The following is an 18254-nucleotide window of genomic DNA, read 5'->3' as shown; positions in this document are numbered from 1 at the left end:
GGGCTTTTTTGGCTCCTCCAAACTCATTCTGTCTTTTCATTGCCTCCTAAGCTAATGTGGTTCCCAATCTGCTGGTTTTCAAGACTTTTGCAGGGCTGGAGAGGGGGATAAAATGAGCAATTTAAAATACTACATATTTGTTGCCCTTACCAAGTTCTTTTATTCAAGAAAAATCAGCTGGTTTTCTTGAGTAAACATCTCTTAAGATTGTTGCAAACTCTATTTAAATTTCCAGAGTTCTGAAAAAGTTAATTTTGACAATGTTTGCCCAAGTCCTTATTGCTTTCCTGGAGGAGTGGAGTTTCAGAGATCTTTAAGTCACCATTCTAGGAGTGATTCTTCTAAAATTGATTTTCATATGTCGATCTTGCATCTTTTTTTTTTTTGGCTGCGTTGGGTAGTGGGCTTTCTCTACTTGCAGCGGCGAGCGGGGGCTACTCTTTCGTTGCGGTGTGTGGGCTTCTCATTGTGGTGGCTTCTATTTTTGTGGAGCACAGGCTCTAGGCGTGTGGGCTTCAGTAGTTGTGGTGCACGGGCTTAGTTGCTCCACGTCATGTGGGATCTTCCCGGACCAGGGCTCAAACCCGTGTCCCCTGCATTGGCAGGTGAATTCTTAACCACTGTGCCACCAGGGAAGCCCGATCTTACATCTTATCTCTTTGCTGAATTCACTTATTAGTTCTAGAATTTTTTGGTAAATTTCTTGGAATTGGCTGTGTAGACTATCATGTCATCCGCAGATAGGGGCAGTTTTATTCCTTTCCAATCTGTATTTCCTTTATTTCCTTTTCTAGCCTATTGTGCTGGCTGGGACTTTCAATATTATGTTGAATAAGAGTGGTGAGGGTGAATATGATTTTTTGGGACATGTTATAATGGAATGTGTCAAACTTGGTATAGCTACATAACTCAGTTAACCAATATTTTCCAAATTACCAGTTCATATTGTTACAAAATCATGCATGGGTAAAAGATGGAGTCAAAGTGTAAGATAGATCCATGGGTTTTAATGTAAAAGTTCATTCATGAAAAGTTCATTTGTATGGTTCCAGAATTCACACTGCAACTAACCTTTAAGAAGCTGCCACTTGCTTAGTTTTGGTGTTGTATCAAAGAAGAATTTAGCTTCAATTATCTGAAAAGACTATTTTGTAACTACATATATTTGTAAGAATGGATTTTCTTCATATACTTCAATCAAAACAACATTATAGTAGGTATAATGCAGAATCAGATATGAGAATCCAGGTGTTCTATTAAACCATTTACAGATTTGTAAAAATGTAGTACAATGGTACTTTTCTGCTAATTTTTTTACTTTTGGAAAATATAGTTTTCACAAGGATGTGTTATTTATATTAACATTCAACCTCATTTTTCAAGGAATAAATATTTTTTAAAATTTCAGTTTTAATTTATAATATGGTAAATATTGATAGCTTTAAGGTAGATAGACAAAATCTCTTTGAGTCCTCAATAATTTATTTTTTTAAAGAAGATGTGGGGGGCTTCCCTGGTGGCGCAGTGATTGAGAGTCCACCTGCTGATGCAGGGGACACGGGTTCGTGCCCCGGTCCGGGAAGATCCCACATGCCGCAGAGCGTCTAGGCCCATGAGCCATGGCCGCCGAGCCTGCGCGTCCGAGCCTGTGCTCTGCAACGGGAGAGGCCACAACAGTGAGAGGCCCGCGTACCGCAAAAAAGAAATAAATAAAATAAAAATAAAGAAGATGTTGGGGGTAGGAGTTTATTAATTAATTAATTAATTTTGCTGTGTTGGGTCTTCGATTCTGTGTGAGGGCTTTCTCTAGCTGTGGCAAGTGGGGGCCACTCTTCATTGCGGTGCGCGGGCCTCTCACTATCGCGGCCTCTCTTGTTGCGGAGCACAGGCTGCAGACGGGCAGGCTCAGTAGTTGTGGCTCATGGGGCCTAGTTGCTCCGCGGCGTGTGGGATCCTCCCAGACCAGGGCTCGAACCCATGTCACCTGCATTAGCAGGCAGGTTCTCAACCACTGTGCCACTAGGGATGCCCAAAGTCCTCAATAATTTTTAAGAGTTATAGGGCCCTGAGACCAAAAAGAATCAGAACTGGGACTTCCCTGGTGGTGCACTGGTTAAGAATCCGCCTACCAGTGTAGGGGACACAGGTTCAAGCCCTGGTCCAGGAAGATCCCACATGCCACGGAGCAACTAAGCCTGTGCGCCACAGCTGCTGAGCCTGCGCTCTAGAGTCCATGAGCCTCAACTACTGAGCCCATGAACTGCAACTACTGAAGCTTGCGTGCTCTCGGGCCTGTGTGCCGCAGCTACTGAGCCCATATGCTGCAGCTCCTGAAGCCTGCGTGTGACTAGAGCCTGTGCTCTGCAACAAGAGAAGCTACTGTGATGAGAAGCCTGTGCACCACAACGAAGAGTAGCCCCTGCTCTCCACAACTAGAGAAAGTCCCCACACAGCAACGAAGACCCAACACAGCCAAAAAATCAATCAACGAATCAATCAACTATTAAAATAATAAAAGAATCAGAACTGTTTCGGTGTAGGATTGGTCTAGATCCGTGATTCTCAAAGTGTCGTTCCTGGACCAGTAGCATCAATATCACCTGGGAACTTGTTTGAAATGAAAATTCTTGGGTGCCACCCAAGACTCAATAAATCAGAAATTCTGGAAGTAGGGTCCAACAATCTGTGTTTAGCAAGGCTTCAATATGATTCTGTTTATGCTAAAATTTGAGAATCAGTAATATAGCATATTCTCTCAGGATGTTTGACAATGAGAACAAAAATTGAGTTGTAGCTGCTGAGAGAGGCACAGTCAAAGGAACGTTATTTTCAAAATAGAATATATAGGAACACATTATAGGTAGAATATAAAAAGGCAGGAAGAAGATTGGAGGAGTTGCATAAAGAGGAAGGTGTAATTAATGGGTCATATACCAGAAGGAGATGGAAATGAATCTGATCAAATATGTGTACAGAGGGATAAACATTTATTTAGTACTTGCTATATAAGTAAATGCTCTGTGCAGTAGAGATAAAAAGACCAGGGAATTCCCTGGTGGTCCAGTGGTTAGGCCTCGGTGCTTTCACTGCCGTGGCCAGCTTTCAATCCCTGGTCAGGGAACTAAGATCCCGCAAGCCAGCAGTCCCCAACCTTTTTGGCACCAGGGACTGGTTTCGTGAATGACAATTTTTTCATGGACCGGGGAGGGACGGGATAGTTTCGGGATGATTCAAGTGCATTACATTTATTGTGCACTTTATTTCTATTTATATTACACTGTAATATATAATGAAATAATTATACAACTCACCATAATGCAGAATCAGTGGGAGCCCTGAGCTTGTTTTCCTGCAACTAGACTGTCACATCTGGGGGTGATGGGAGACAGTGACACCGGAAGTGTGTTGCTTATGTCCAGTCTACTCCGTGATCTCGTTTTGGTTGCTGTCACTGCAGAAAACCCTGCTTCACAAAGATAGGATGTTGGAAATGGAAGCAGGCTTTTCAGTGCTTTTGTGGCAATCTCAGAATTATTCTGCTTTGACTTTAATCCATAACGTATGGAGATTTGAAGTTGTCTCAAACATACTTTTAAGGCCACCATCATTTTCGATCTCAAGCAGTTGATCCTCTTCTAGCATGGACAAAGTCGATTCACCTAGCTTATTCACAAATGGGTTGCAGATCCATTCCTTCCCCGTTCGGGGGTCTTTTGTGGTTGGGAAGTAATGCTCAAACTCTTTTAAAAGCTGAGATAGGTGATCATTTACCAGCTGGGAGAAAGAAGGCCCTGGCTCAGTCTCTTTCAAAATCTCTCCTAATGTTTGAAATATGTCAAAAATCCCAATGTTCACTTGTCACCCCCATAATTCCAGTTTGGCTTTGAATGCAGCCACTTTATCTGCCGACTTGAACACAGTTATCCTTCTCCTCTGAAGTGACAGATTGAGTTCATTGAGCAGGTTGAATATGTCACACAAGTATGCAAGTTTTGCGACCCATTCTGTGTCACTGAGATGCGCCGCCAGTGGTGACTGTTTTTCTAAAGAAATCTCTGAAGCGGCTCTCATAACTCAGAAACTCTGGCCAGTGATCCACCTTTAGAAAGCCGTCTCACTTCTGTGTATAAGAGAATACGTGTGTGCTCTGTGTCCACCTCCTCACAGAGCTGCGTGAACAGATGTGAGTTAAGGGCACATACTTTAATGTGGTTGATAATTTTAATCGCATCCTGCAAAATGTTGCTAAGTTCAGGTGACATTTTTCGGCTAGCCAGCATTTCTCTATGGATGACACAGTGTGTAGACTCACATTCAGAAGCGACTTCTTTGACCCGAGTAGTGAAACCAGACAGCCGTCCAGTCATGGCAGCTGCTCCGTCCGCATATACCGACACGAAATGACCAATTTAGTTTTCCTGATATGTAATTATTCAAAGATGTGAATAGTTCTGTATCTGTGGTGTTGGTTGGCAACAAAAGTGCACATAACATATCCTCATGCACATCCTCCTGAAAAATATGTCACACTAAAACAAGCATTCTTACCTTGTCAACATCAGTAGACTCATCAACTTGGATTGCATACCATGGTGACTCATTAATCCTCTCAAACAATTGTGCCTCAGTATCCTCTGCTGTTTCATCAAGTCGTCTAGTATGGTGCTAGCCAAAAGAGGAACACGTGCCACCTCTCTGAAAAGTTCACGACAGATGTCCTTAGCAGCAGGCAGGATCAACTCTTCACCAATAGTAAAGGGCTTCTTAGCTTTAGCAATGCAGTTAGCCACTAAGAATGATGCTCTCAGTGCAGACACATTTGATGAAGTGGTGGCCTTCAATAATTGCTTCTATTCTTCATGTTCATGTTTTTTTTCTTTTGAAAAACTCTGAAGGCTTATCTTTTAATGCAGGGTGCTTGGTCTCCATTTGGCAAAGCAGTTTTGAAGGTTTCATGGCTTCGTTGGTTAGCCGGTCACCACATATTATACAAAGCGGGCTTGGAGAATGTGAATCGCCCATTGCAATGAACCCATAATTTAAGAAGGACTCTTGGTATTTTCTTTTTTTTTTTTTTTTTTTTTAATTTTTCCGAACACGCAGGCTCAGCGGCCATGGCTCACGGGCCCAGCCGCTCCGCGGCACGTGGGATCCTCCCAGACCGGGGCACGAACCCGTGTCCCCTGCATTGGCAGGCGGACTCTCAACCACTGCGCCACCAGGGAAGCCCGGTATTTTCTTTTAAATGCAGCTTTCTTTTTGTTGTCAGTGTTAGAGTCTTCTGCTTTCTCATCATTGAGTCTTTCCCCTTTTCAAAGAAGCTCTCTAGCACGTTTGTTTTTTACTCATTTTGGCTAGGGTTAGCTTGTGGGCTTACCAAAACTGTGATTGAGACAAGCGCACAGTGCGGGAAAGAGACGTGGACGGAAGTGGTAAATAAAATAATGGGTGGGCCATGTGCAGACTAAAATAAGTGTCGGATCCTGACTTAAAGCCTGCCACCAGATGCAACTGTACAGTTGAAGTACATCAATTCACTTGCCACTATAAAGCCTGGCACCAGATGGAGCTTAATTGTCACTCACCACTCACTGATAGGGTTTTGATATGAGTCTGCAAGCGATTGATTTATTATGGTCTCTGTGCAGTCAAACCTCTCTGCTAATGATAATCTGTATTTGTTGCCACTCCCCAGCTCTGGCATCGCTGCCTCAGCTCCACCTCAGATCATCAGGCTTTGGATTCTCATAAGGAGTGCACAACCTAGATCCCTCACATGTGCAGTTCCCAGTAGCGTTCACACTCCTATGAGAATCTAATGCTGCTGCTGATCTGACAGGAGGTGGAGCTCAGGTGGTAATGTGAGCGATGGGGAGTGGCTGTAAATACAGATGAAGCTTCGCTCAGTGGCCCGCTGCTCACCTCCTGCTATGTGGCCTGGTTAGGGACCCCTGCCGCAAGCCACGTGAGTGGTGTGGCCAAAAAAAAATCATGTTAACGTGTGGTTCCTCTCTTATAGGAGCTTAAGGTAAGTTTTGTGGAAGATACAGATGTATAAGCAGATATATTACACTAGGATAATTGCTTTCATATGAATGAAGTTCTAGTTCCACAGTAAAACAAAAGGTGAACAACTAATTATGCTGTGAAAAATTAAGAAGATTGTGAATTTTCTCTGGTTAGGAAAGGGACATAAGTTAGGTATTTTACACTGCAAAGAAGAACTAGATGTTGAGGAGCGCATGAGTTTTTTTAACAAGGTGGCAGGTGAAATAATTTTTGGGAGAGGTGCAGTAGGAGGTTGTGGTATGTTATGGAGCACTTGAAGAATACGAAGAAGGGCTGGAACATCTGGGTGGGAAATGACTTGAGAAAATCAACAAAGAAGGAAACTTAATTTTTACTGAGCATTTACTATATACTTGACATGGTACTAGGAGCTGTAACATTCTTGTTTGCTGAGCTAAAGTGAAGGTCCAGTTGAAGTTAGCATAAATTTTTAGTGGATCCATTCAGCATAGTTTACTGTCTTTGGATTGATTGTGTTGTCATCATCACTTAGCAGCATATTAGGTGATAGTCTGTCTAACATTTAATTCCTTGCATAATGGCAATAATCCTTTGCAGTAGCAGTTCAGGTCCAGCCTTGGAGTTTTTCTTCTCTCTTCTAAGGAAGGGAAACTTAAGATTCCTTGATCCATTAGTATAAGCTATAATACTTTATAGACCTGCTAGCATATGATTTTACAAGCAATGAGTACCACACAAGAAAAGATAACTTCCTTTGTTACAATTCTTGGCACTGGTGGTAGTTTTGACTGTTAAATATGTTAACATTTTTGTATACTGCCTTACAGTTTACAAAGTGCCTTCATAGCTGTAGTCTCATTTGATCCTCATAAGATCAATCCTGTGTGGTAGACATTACTACCCCTATTTTATGATTAAGGAAATTGAGGCTCAAAGAGGTTGTGACTTGCCTAAGTTCACTGAGCAAAGAAGAGGGGAAGCTGGGAATCCAAATCCTATATTCTTTTTACTACATCAGTATAGGCTGGGCATCATCCCAGACCTAATGATTCAGAATCTCCAAGTGGTGGGACCTGGGCGTGTGATTTTCAGAAAGCTCCACTGGTAAGTATGATGCTCACCAAAGGTTTCTACAGCATTACATCATGCTGCCTCTTCCTTAAGACTTCTCTTACTGGAATTCTATATTGTTTGGGTTTGAAATATTGATTTCTGGCCCAACAAGATGAATAAATTTTCAAAACTAGCTTGAATTATTAGACCTATTATTTCCTCTGTGATAAAATCTCAGTATATTTTTTGTTATTGAAAGAAAAAGATGTTTAATTTTAGATTGTTTACTTAACAATTCAAATTTAGAAATTAAATAAAACAAGATCCAAACTCTATAAATATAAACCTAGATGGTTTTGAAAGGAAATACACCCGTATATCAGTAGTGATCATCTGAGTTTGGAGATTACAGTTGATTTTATTCTTTTTTTTTTTTTTTTTTTTTTTTTAGGTACGCGGGCCTCTCACTGTTGTGGCCTTTCCCATTGTGGAGCACAGGCTCTGGACGTGCAGGCTCAGCAGCCATGGCTCACGGGCCTAGCCGCTCTGTGGCATGTGGGATCCTCCCGGACCGGGGCACGAACCCGTGTCCCCTGCATCGGCAGGCGGACTCTCAACCACTGCGCCACCAGGAAAGCCCATTCTGTATTTTTAAAGATCTCTGTAAAAGTCATATATTCTTTTTTAACAAGAAAAAACCAATAAATTGTATTTTATCAATTTCTCATTGAATAATTTTTTTTTTTTTAAGCCCTGCCTTCCCTGGCTCTTAGCCTCATTCTCCCATCTTCAAAGGCACCAGTGTTGCATCTCTCTGTGCCTTTATTCAGTAGTCAGGACTTCCTCTGACCACAGCCGGGAAATGTTCTCTCTGATTTTTTAAAATTAATTAATTTATTTTGGGCTGTGTTGTGTCTTCATTTCTGTGCGAGGGCTTTCTCTAGTTGTGGCAAGTGGGGGCCACTCTTCATCGCAGTGCGCGGGCCTCTCACTATCACGCCCTCTCTTGTTGCGGAGCGCAGGCTCAGTAGTTGTGGCTCACGGGCTTAGTTGCTCAGCGGCCTGTGGGATCCTCTCAGATCAGGGCACGAACCTGTGTCCGCTGCATTAGCAGGCAGATTCTCAACCACTGCGCCACCAGGGAAGCCCTGAATAAGTTTTTTAATAGTTGCCTTCTACCTCAATAAGTTTTAGGAAAACATGAAAAGACCTTTGGACCTTTGTAAAATCTGAGTATTGATAGACACTTTATGGATTCTTTGACTGTTAAAGGCTTGTATTGTTTTATATCTTTCAAGAACAGAAAGCATCCTTCTCTGATATTGATGTTTGTCACTCAGTGTATCTCTTTTATAATATTTTCTTCACCTTGAATAATGAATCAGCACGTATTCATCAAACATTTATTTGTATAGATGGGAATATTATTTTGTAATCTCTATAGATAATTGAGATTTGGTTTATTAAAGTTCTTGTGCTTACAGTTTTTTTTCTCCTTTAACAAAATCTAGTATTAAAGCCTTAGAGAAGGGTATCTACTCAGCAAAATGTCAAGCTTAAGATTCAGCAAGTAGATAGAGGAGAAAACTAGAGAGAAGCTGGCTTCTTACATTCCTCATCTTTTCTTCTCTCTACTCAGTTCTTTTATTATCCAATGCACAAAAATATTTGACACCACGTAAAGAAAAGAAAATAGTGAATGTAGGGATTTTTCCCCCGAGAAAGTACTTCAGAAAATTATTTTTTTGTGTATGTCCACGTTTCTTTTAATATGCCTCATCAGCTAAATTCTTTAATGACTGAAACAAGCCTCTTCTACAAGTGTGAAAGTAATGTGTGATTGATGTTTTCGTTCATTTGAGTGTCATAGAATGGTAGAGCTGAAAGAAATCTTAAGAGGTAAATTTAGTACAGTATCCTCGTTTTATAGATGAGGAAGCTAAAGCCATGAGAGCATAAGGTTCAAGGTTATACGTAATGAATATCAGAGTAGCTCTTCTAGCTCCAAGATAGGATTGCACTAAACTGCCTTTCATAGCAGATGTTCACAGCATTTCAGACTATGAAGTTACTATGAGCCTGTTTTAGGACAAAAGACTGCTATTTAATGTAAAAAACTCCTCTTATGTGGAGATAAATACAAGAGCTCTTCAAGCTGGGGAAACATTATCAGGCATGGCATTATATCATAATATAATAACATAAGATTGTATAATACACCAATTTTGATATTTCCAGAAAATTGAAATAACTCTTGTCATTCAGTGTCAACTTTGTCTTACCCAAGATTCTTATCACTTATTTCTCTGTATTTTGAGCTGGCTATTATGTTTAGCTCAACCAGTTAGCATTGCTAAGAAGATTAGAAAAGAAATTAAGACTTTTTAACACCAGTTAAAAATATGTTAGATTTGACTTATAGACAAATAGCTTGTTATTTTAACCAGTTACTGACATTTTTTTGCTTTCCCAGGCAGTTGCTCAACAGGATTTTCAAAGAGCATCTAAATGTGTACTGCGCTGTAAAGATATGTTGATAAGGCTGCCCAAAATGGTGAGTAAAATCTCTGCCTTTATTCTCCAAGCATTTGAAAATATGCTATATCAAGTTCTAGGAAGAATCATTACTACTTCATGTGATCCTTTAGAGGTTATATTTTAGATCAGATCTACTTACTTAGCCAAGCTTTGAAATATTTTGCTTCCTTTGTTCTTTACTAGAAAGGGTTTCTGAAAAAGTGATACGGGTTATTTCTTTTTTTTTTAATAGATTTGATTGGAGTATAATTGCTTCATAATACTGTGTTAGCTTCTGTTGTACAACAAAGTGTATCAGTCATATGCATACATATATCCCCATATCCCCTCCCTCTTGAGACTCCCTCCCACCCTCCCTATCCCACCCATCTAGGTGGTCACAAAGCACCGAGCTGATCTCCCTGTGCTATGCAGCAGCTTCCCACTAGCTATCTGTTTTACATTTGGTAGCATATATATGTCCATGCTACTCTCTCACTTCATCCCAGCTTATCCTTCCTCACCCTGTGTCCTCAAGTCCGTTCTCGATGTCTGTGTCTTTATTCCTGCCCTGCCACTAGGTTCATTAGTACCATTTTTTAGATTCCATATGTATATGTTAGTATACAGTATTTGTTTTTCTCTTTCTGACTTACTTCACTCTGTATGACAGACTCTAGGTCCACCCACCTCACTACAAATAACTCAATTTCTTTTCTTTTTATGGCTGAGTAATATTCCATTGTATATATGTGCCACATCTTCTTTATCCATTCGTCTGTTGATGGACACTTAGGTTGCTTCCATGTCCTGGCTATTTGTAAATAGTGCTGCAGTGAACATTGTGCTACATGTACCTTTTTGAATTATGGTTTTCTCAGGATATATGCCCAGTAGTGGGATTGCTGGGTCATATGGTAGTTCTATTTTTAGTTTTATAAGGAACCTCCATACTGTTTTACACAGTGGTTATATCAGTTCACATTCCCACCAGCAGTGCAGGAGGGTTCCCTTTTCACCACACCCTTTCCAGCATTTATTGTTTCTAGATTTTTTTTTTTAAATTTTTTTTTTTTTTAGATTTTTTGATAATGGCCACTCTGACCGGTTTGAGGTGTTACCTCATTGTAGTTTTGATTTGCATTTTTCTAATAATTAGTGATGTTGAGCATCTTATTATGTGCCTCTTGGCCATCTGTATGTCTTCTTTGGAGAAATGTCTATTTAGGTCTTCAGCCCATTTTTTAATTGGATTTTTTGTTTTTTTGATTTTGATCTCCATGAGCTGTTTGTATATTTTGGAGATTAATCCTTTGTCCATTGTTTCATTTGCAAATATTTTCTCCCATTCTGAGGCTTGTCTTTTCATCTTGTTTATGGTTTCCTTTGCTGTGTAAAAGCTTCGAAGTTTCATTAGGTACCATTTCTTTATTTTTGGTTTTATTTTCATTACTCTAGGAGGTGGGTCAAAAAAGATCTTGCTGTGGTTTATGTCAAAGAGTGTTTTTCCTATGTTTTCCTCTAAGAGTTTTATAGTGTCTGGTCTTACACTTAGGTCTTTAATCCATTTTGAGTTTATTTTTGTATATGGTGTTAGGGAGTGTCCTAATTTCATTCTTTTCCATGTAGCTGTCCAGTTTTCCCAGCACAACTTACTGAAGAGGCTGTCTTTCCTCTATTCTATGGTCTTGCCTCCTTTGTCATAAATCAGGTGACCACACATGTGTGGGTTTATCTCTGGGCTTTCTATCCTGTACCATTGGTCTATATTTCTGTTTTTGTGCCAGTACCATACTGTCTTGATTATTGTAGCTTTGTAGTATAGTTTGAAGTTGGGGAGCCTGTTCCTCCAGCTCTGTTTGTCTTTCTCAAGATTGCTTTGGCTATTCATGGTCTTTTGTGTTTCCATACCAATTGTAAAATTTTTTGTTCTAATTCTGTGAAGAATGCCATTGGTAGTTTCATAGGGATTGCATGGAATCTGTAGATTGCTTTGGGTAGTATAGTCATTTTCACAATATTGATTCTTCCAATCCAAGAACATGGTATATTTCTCCATCTGTTTATGTCATCTTTGATTTCTTTCGTCAGTGTTTTACAGTTTTCTGAGTCCCAGTCTTTTGCCTCCTTAGGTAGGTTTATTCCTAGATATATTCGTCTTTTTGTTGTGATGGTAAATGGGATTGTTTCCTTAATTTCTCTTTCTGATTTTTCATTGTTAGTGTATAGGAATGCCAGAGATTTCTGTGCATTAATTTTGTATCCTGCAACCTTACCAAATTCCTTGATTAGTTCTAGCAGTTTTCTGGTAGATCTTTAGGATTTTCTATGTACAGTATCGTGTCATCTGCAAACTGTGACAGGTTTCCTTCTTCTTTCCCAATTTGTATTCCTTTTATATCTTTTTCTTCTCTGATTGCCATGGCTAAGACTTGCAAAACTATGTTGAATAAGAGTGGCGAGAGTGGACATCCTTGTCCTGTCCCTGATGTTAGTGGAAACACTTTCAGTTTTTCACCATCGAGAATGATGTTTGCTGTGGGTTTGTCATATATTGCCTTTATTGTGTTGAGGTAGGTTCTCTCTGTGCCCATTTTCTGGAGAGATTTTATCATAAATTGGTATTGAATGTTGTCAAAATCTTTTTCTGCATCTATTGAGATGATCATATGGTTTTTATTCCTTAATTTGTTAATATGGTGTATCACATTGGTTTGCGTATATTGAAGAATCCTTGCATCACTGGGATAAATCCCACTTGATCATGGGGTATGATCCTTTTAGTATGTTGTTGGATTCTGTTTGCTAGTATTTTGTTCAGGATTTTTGCATCTATGTTCATCAGTGATATTGGTCTATATTTTTCTTTTTTTGTGATATTTTTTTTTGGTTTTGGTATCAGGGTGATGGTGGCTTGGTAGAATGAATTTGGGAGTGTTCCTTCCTCTGCAGTTTTTTGGAAGCGTTTGAGAAGGATCGGTGTTAGCTCTGCTCTGTATGTTTGATAGAATTAGGCTGTGTAGCCATCTGGTCTTTGACTTTTGTTTGTTGGAAGATTTTTAATTATAGTTTCAACTTCATTATTTGTGATAGGTCTGTTTATATTTTCTAATTCTTCCTGGTTCAGTCTTGGAAAATTGTACTTTTCCAATAATTTGTCCATTTCTTTGTGGTTGTCCATTTTATTGTCTTATAGTTGTTTGTAGTAGTCTCTTATAATCCTTTGTATTTCTGCAGTGTTAGTTGTGATTTCTCCTTTTTCATTTCTAATTTTATTGATTTGCATACCCTCCTTTTTTTTCTTGATGAGCCTGGCTAAGGGCTTATCAATTTTGTTTATCTTCTCAAAGAACCAACTTTTAGTTTTATTGATCTTTGCTATTGTTTTCTTCATTTCTGTTTCATTTATTTCTTTTCTGATCTTTATGATTTCTTTCCTTCTACTGACTTTGGGTTTTCTTTGTTCTTCTTTCTCTAGTTGCTTTAGGTATAGGGTTAGATTGTTTATTTGAGATTTTTCTTGTTTCTTGAGGTGAGATTGAATTGCTATAAACTTCCCTCTTAGAGCTGCTTTTGCTGTGTCCCATAGGTTTTGGGTCATTGTGTTTTCATTGTCATTTGTTTCTATGTATTTTTAAAATTTCTTCTTTAATTTCTTCAATTTCTGACATTTTATTTAATTTCTTATTAAATCTTATTAAACATCTTCTTTAATTTCTTATTTAGTAGTGCACTGTTTAGCCTCCTTGTATTTGTGTATTTTACAGATATTTTCCTGTAATTGATTGGCAGTCTTACAGCATTTTGGGCAGAAAAGATGCTTGATATGATTTCAATTTTCTTAAATTTTCTGAGTCTTGATTTGTGACCCAAGCTGTGATCTATCCTGGAGAATATTCCATGTGCACTTGAGAAGAAAGTGTATTCTGCCAGTTTTGGGTGGAGTGTTCTGTAAATATCAGTTAAATCTGTCTGTGTCTATTGTGTCATTTAAAGCTTGTGTTTTCTTATTTATTTTCTGTTTGGATGAACTGTCTATTGGTGTAAGTGGGGTGTTAAAGTCCCCTACTATGATTGTGTTACTGTTGATTTTGCCTTTCATGGTTGTTAGCATTTGCCTTATGTATTGAGGCGCTCCTATGTTGGTTGCATACATATTTATAATTGTTATATCTTCTTCTTGGATTGATCCCTTAATCATTATGTAGTGTCCTTCCTTATTTCTTGTAAGAGTCTTTATTTTAAAGTCTGTTTTATCTGATACGAGTAATGCTATTCCAGCTTTCTTTTGATTTCCCTTTGCATGGAATATCTTTTTCCATCCCTTAGCTTTCTGTCTGTATGTGTCCCTAGGTCTGAAGTGGGTCTCTTGTAGACAGCATATATAGGTCTTGTTTTTGTATCCATTCAGCCAGTTTGTGTCTTTTGGTTAGGGCATTTAATCCATTTACATTCAAGGTTATTATTGATATGTATGTTCCTATTGACATTTTATTAATTGTCTTGGGTTTGTTTTTGTGGGTCTTTTTCTTGTCTTGTGTTTCCCCCCTAGAGAAGTTTCTTTAGCATTTGCTGTAAAGCTGGTGTGGTGGTGCTGAATTCTCTTACCTTTTGTTTGTCTGAAAAGCTTCTGATTTCTCCGTTGAATCTGAATGAAATCCTTGCTGGGTAGAGTAATCTTGGTTGTAGGTTTTTCGCTTTCCTCAATTTAAGTTTATCCTGCCACTCCCCTCTGGCCTGCAGAGTTTCTGCTGAAAAATCAGCTGATAACCTTATGCGGATTCCTGTGTATATTATTGTTTGTTTTTCCCTTGCTGCTTTTAATATTTTTTCTTTGAATTTAATTTTTGTTAGTTTGATTAATATATGTCCTGATGTGTTTCTCCTAGAGTTTATCCTTATGGGACTCTCTGCACTTCCTGGACTTAGTGACTATTTCATTTCCCATGTTATGGAAATTTTTGACTATAATCTCTTCACATATTTTCTCAGACCCTTTCTTTTTCTCTTCTTCTGGGACCCCTATGATTCGAATATTGGTGCATTTAGTGTTGTTACAGAGGTCTCTGAGATTGTCTTCAATTGTTTTCATTCTTTTTTCTTTATTCTCCTTGGCAGTTATTTCCACCATTTTGTCTTCCACCTCACTTATTCCTCCTTTTGCCTCAATTCTTCTGTTATTGATTCCTTCTAGTGTATATTTCATTTCAGTTATTGTGTTGTTCATCTCTGTTAAACATTTTTTGTATTTTTTCAATCTGTGCCTCCATTCTGTTTCTGAGATTCTGGATCATCTTTGCTATCATTACTGTGATCCTTTTTCAGGTAGATTACTTACCTATTTCCTCCTAATTTATTTGGTCTTGTAGGTTTTTACCTTCTTCATCTGTGGTGTATTTTTTTTTTGAGAAGATGTTGGGGGTAGGAGTTTATTAATTTATTTATTTTTGCTGTGTTGGGTCTTCGTTTTTGTGCGAGGGCTTTCTCTAGTTGTGGCAAGCGGGGGCCACTGTTCATCGTGGTGCATGGGCCTCTCACTATCATGGCCTCTCTTGTTGCAGAGCACAGGCTCCAGATGCGCAGGCTCAGTAATTGTGGCTCACGGGCCTAGTTGCTCTGCGGCATGTGGGATCCTCCTAGACCAGGGCTCGAACTCATGTCTCTTGCATTAGCAGGCAGATTCTCAACCACTGCACCACCAGGGAAGCCCCTGTGATGTATTTTTTTTTGCTGTCTATGTTTTTTTGTGTGTCTGATTTTTTGATGAGTGGGATTGTGTTCCTGTCTTACTGGTTGTTTGGACTGAGGCTTCCAATACTGGAATCTATAGGCTGTTCGGTAGAGCTGGGTCTTGGTGCTGAGATGAGGGCCTCCGTGAGACCTCATCCTATGAATATTCCCTGGGGTCTGAGGCTCTCTGTTAATCCAGTGGTTCAGACTTGGAGTTCCCACCGCAGGAGCTTCAGCCCAATCCCCAACTTGTGAACCAAGATCCTGCAAGTCACATGGGGTGGAAAAGGAAAAAAGAACAATAACAAAGTAAAAAATAAAATTAGACTAGGAAACTAACAGATATAAAAGAGTATAAAAATAAACATATAGATGAAACAACTGGAAGGTAAAACTGAACCACAATAGTAAAAAAGAGGAGGAGAACAAAGAAAAAGTGGAAAAGGCCTTGGCTGTGGTCGGTGGGGCCTAAGCAGGGGCAGGGTTTGGATGGTGGGCGGGACCTATGCTTAGGACCCACAGGGCTGGAAAAGGCCCTTGCGGCATTTAGGGGGTGGGGCTTAGGCTCAAAGGAACTGAAGGGGTCCTGGCATGTCCCCGACCTCTGATCTCCCTGGCCTCCCTCCTATGCCCCCAGGACCCACATGGCCTCGAGGGGCCCGTTGAGGGTGGGGGACCCGACCTGGGAGCCCAGCAGGTTTCCCGGGCTTGGGTTGGCAGGGCCAACGCCCTCCACTCCTCTCCCACTCCTCTGGTCCTGGAGGGGCCCTCCTGACTGCCTCTCTTCTCCCCTCCACCTCTGGCCTCTCCTGTTCTCCCCCTGCACTCCCAGGACCAACACGGCCCAGAGGGGGCCTCTCATGGCATAAGACCCTGCCCGAGAGCCAGACAGACTTCCCCAGCCTTGAGCAGGGAAATACTGGGTGCACTCACCCCTGATCCAAGCCCCTGAGGGTCCCTCCAGGTGTGGGAATCCCTCCCGCCTCTCAGCCACCCCTCAGGGGTTACAAACCTATTACAGGAATAGTACAAAGAACTCTTGTATACCCTTTTACCAGTGGCCCCGTTCAAGTTTCTCAATATTGTTCTTTACACAAAATGGATTCAACGTAGGATTCACCTAGTCACCAGTCTCTTTCAGTGGAACACTTTCTCATTCTTGCCTTGACTTTCATGACCTTGACACTTGAAGATCACAGAACAGTCATTTTGTAGAATGTGACTTAATTTGTTTTTTAAAAATTAAAAAGGAATTTTATTGAGATATAATTGACATATAATACTGTGTAAATTTGTTGTGTATGACCTGTTGATTTGATACACTTATATACTGCAGTATGATTACTGCAGTAGTGTTAGCTAACACCTTTATCATGTCACAGTAATATCGTTTTGTTTTGTTGAGAACAGTTAAGCTCTAGTCTTCTAGCAATTTTAAAATTTGTAGAACAGTATTGTTGACTGTAATCACTATGTTGTACATTAGATTTCCAGAACTTATCTACTAGTTGCAAGTTTGAACCCTTAAAGTATATCTTCCCAGTTCCCCCATCCTAACCAAATTAAGGTTTGTTCAAAGTTTCCTCATGATTAGACCAGGTTATGAACTTGGGGCTAGAAAATCACAGAAGTGATTCTATTGGGTGGCATGCAGGATCAATTTACTCTATTGTTGGTGGTGCTAACTTTGATTTCTTGGTTAAAATGGTGTCTTCCAGGTTTCGCCAGTATAAACTTACGTATTTTTTCCCTTTGTTATTCCTAAGTGTTTTGTGAGGTGATAGTTTGAGACTATGTAAAATCCAATTTCTCATCCCACTTTCACCATCCATGGAGACTTCTTGCCTAAATTAGTACTGTGAAGATTGACAACTGGCTATTTTTCTAATTCCGTCCTTCTTTTTTATATTCATTTGCTGACATTCTACTATAATTTTTACTGCACTAAAATATATAAAATTTGCCATTTTAACCATTTTAAGTGTACGATTCAGTGGCATTAAGTACATTCACAGTGTTTTACAACCATCACCACTCTGTACCCATAGAAATTCTGTACCCATTACACAATTACTCCTCATTACTGCCTCCCCTGGTAACCTCTAATTTACTTTCTGTCTCTGTGAATTTGCTTGTTCTAGATATTTCATATAAGTGGAATCATACAATATTTATCCTTTTGTGTCTGGCTTATTTCATTTAGCCTTAATATTTTCAGGGTCCATGTTGTGGCATGTATCAGAACTGTATTCCTTCCTATGGTTGAATAATATTTCATTTTATGTATATACCTCATTTTGTTCATCTGTTCATCAGTTGATGGATGCTTGAGTTGTTGCCACCTTTTGGTTATTGTGAATAGTGCTGCTATGAACATCGATGTACAAGTATCTGTTCGAATCCCTGTTTTTAATTCTTTTGGATATATATCTGGGACTGGACTGTTTGGTAACATGGTAATTTTATGTTTAACTTTTTGAAGAACCACCAAACTGTTTTTCGTAGTGGCTACACCATTTTACATTTCCACCAGCAGTTGAATGAGGGTTCTAGTTTCTCCACATCCTCACCAACACTTGTTATTTTCTGGGCTTAAAAAATATATATTATTATAGCCATCTTAGTAGGTGTCAAGTGGTTTCGCATTGTGCCTTTGCTTTGCATTTTCCTGATATCAAATGACATTGAGCATCTTTTCATGTGCTTATTGGCTATTTACATAGCTTCTTAGGAGAAATGTCTATTAAAGTCCTTTGCCTCTTTTAAAATTGTTTTTTTTAAGATTACAAATGTATTAATATCATGTTAAATGTTGTTATAAATGGTGTTATAAGCTGATGAACATTAAAAAAATTAGCATTTCTACTGGTGCCAGTTTTTACAAAATGCTGTGAACTGAACTGTGTCCCCTCTGCCCCAGGTTC

At 39.5% G+C, this 18254-nt stretch overlaps 1 protein-coding gene across 4 annotated transcripts in view; it reads left to right on the top strand.

Moving 5' to 3' along the window:
- The window catches only part of TEX11 (testis expressed 11), a 385828-nt gene that overhangs the window by 92856 nt on the left and 274718 nt on the right, over window positions 1-18254 (top strand). For all 4 annotated transcript variants that reach the window (XM_032620813.1, XM_032620814.1, XM_032620810.1 and 1 more), the window contains exon 8: window positions 9557-9637. In XM_032620813.1, the coding sequence (XP_032476704.1) occupies window positions 9557-9637 (81 nt within the window). The remainder of the gene's footprint in view (window positions 1-9556; window positions 9638-18254) is intronic.

The sequence above is a fragment of the Phocoena sinus genome, chromosome X, assembly GCF_008692025.1.
Source record: "Phocoena sinus isolate mPhoSin1 chromosome X, mPhoSin1.pri, whole genome shotgun sequence".
Taxonomy (NCBI): Eukaryota; Metazoa; Chordata; class Mammalia; order Artiodactyla; family Phocoenidae; genus Phocoena; species Phocoena sinus.
The sequence above is the reverse complement of the archived record's forward strand: the minus strand, read 5'-3'. Positions and strand labels throughout refer to the sequence as shown.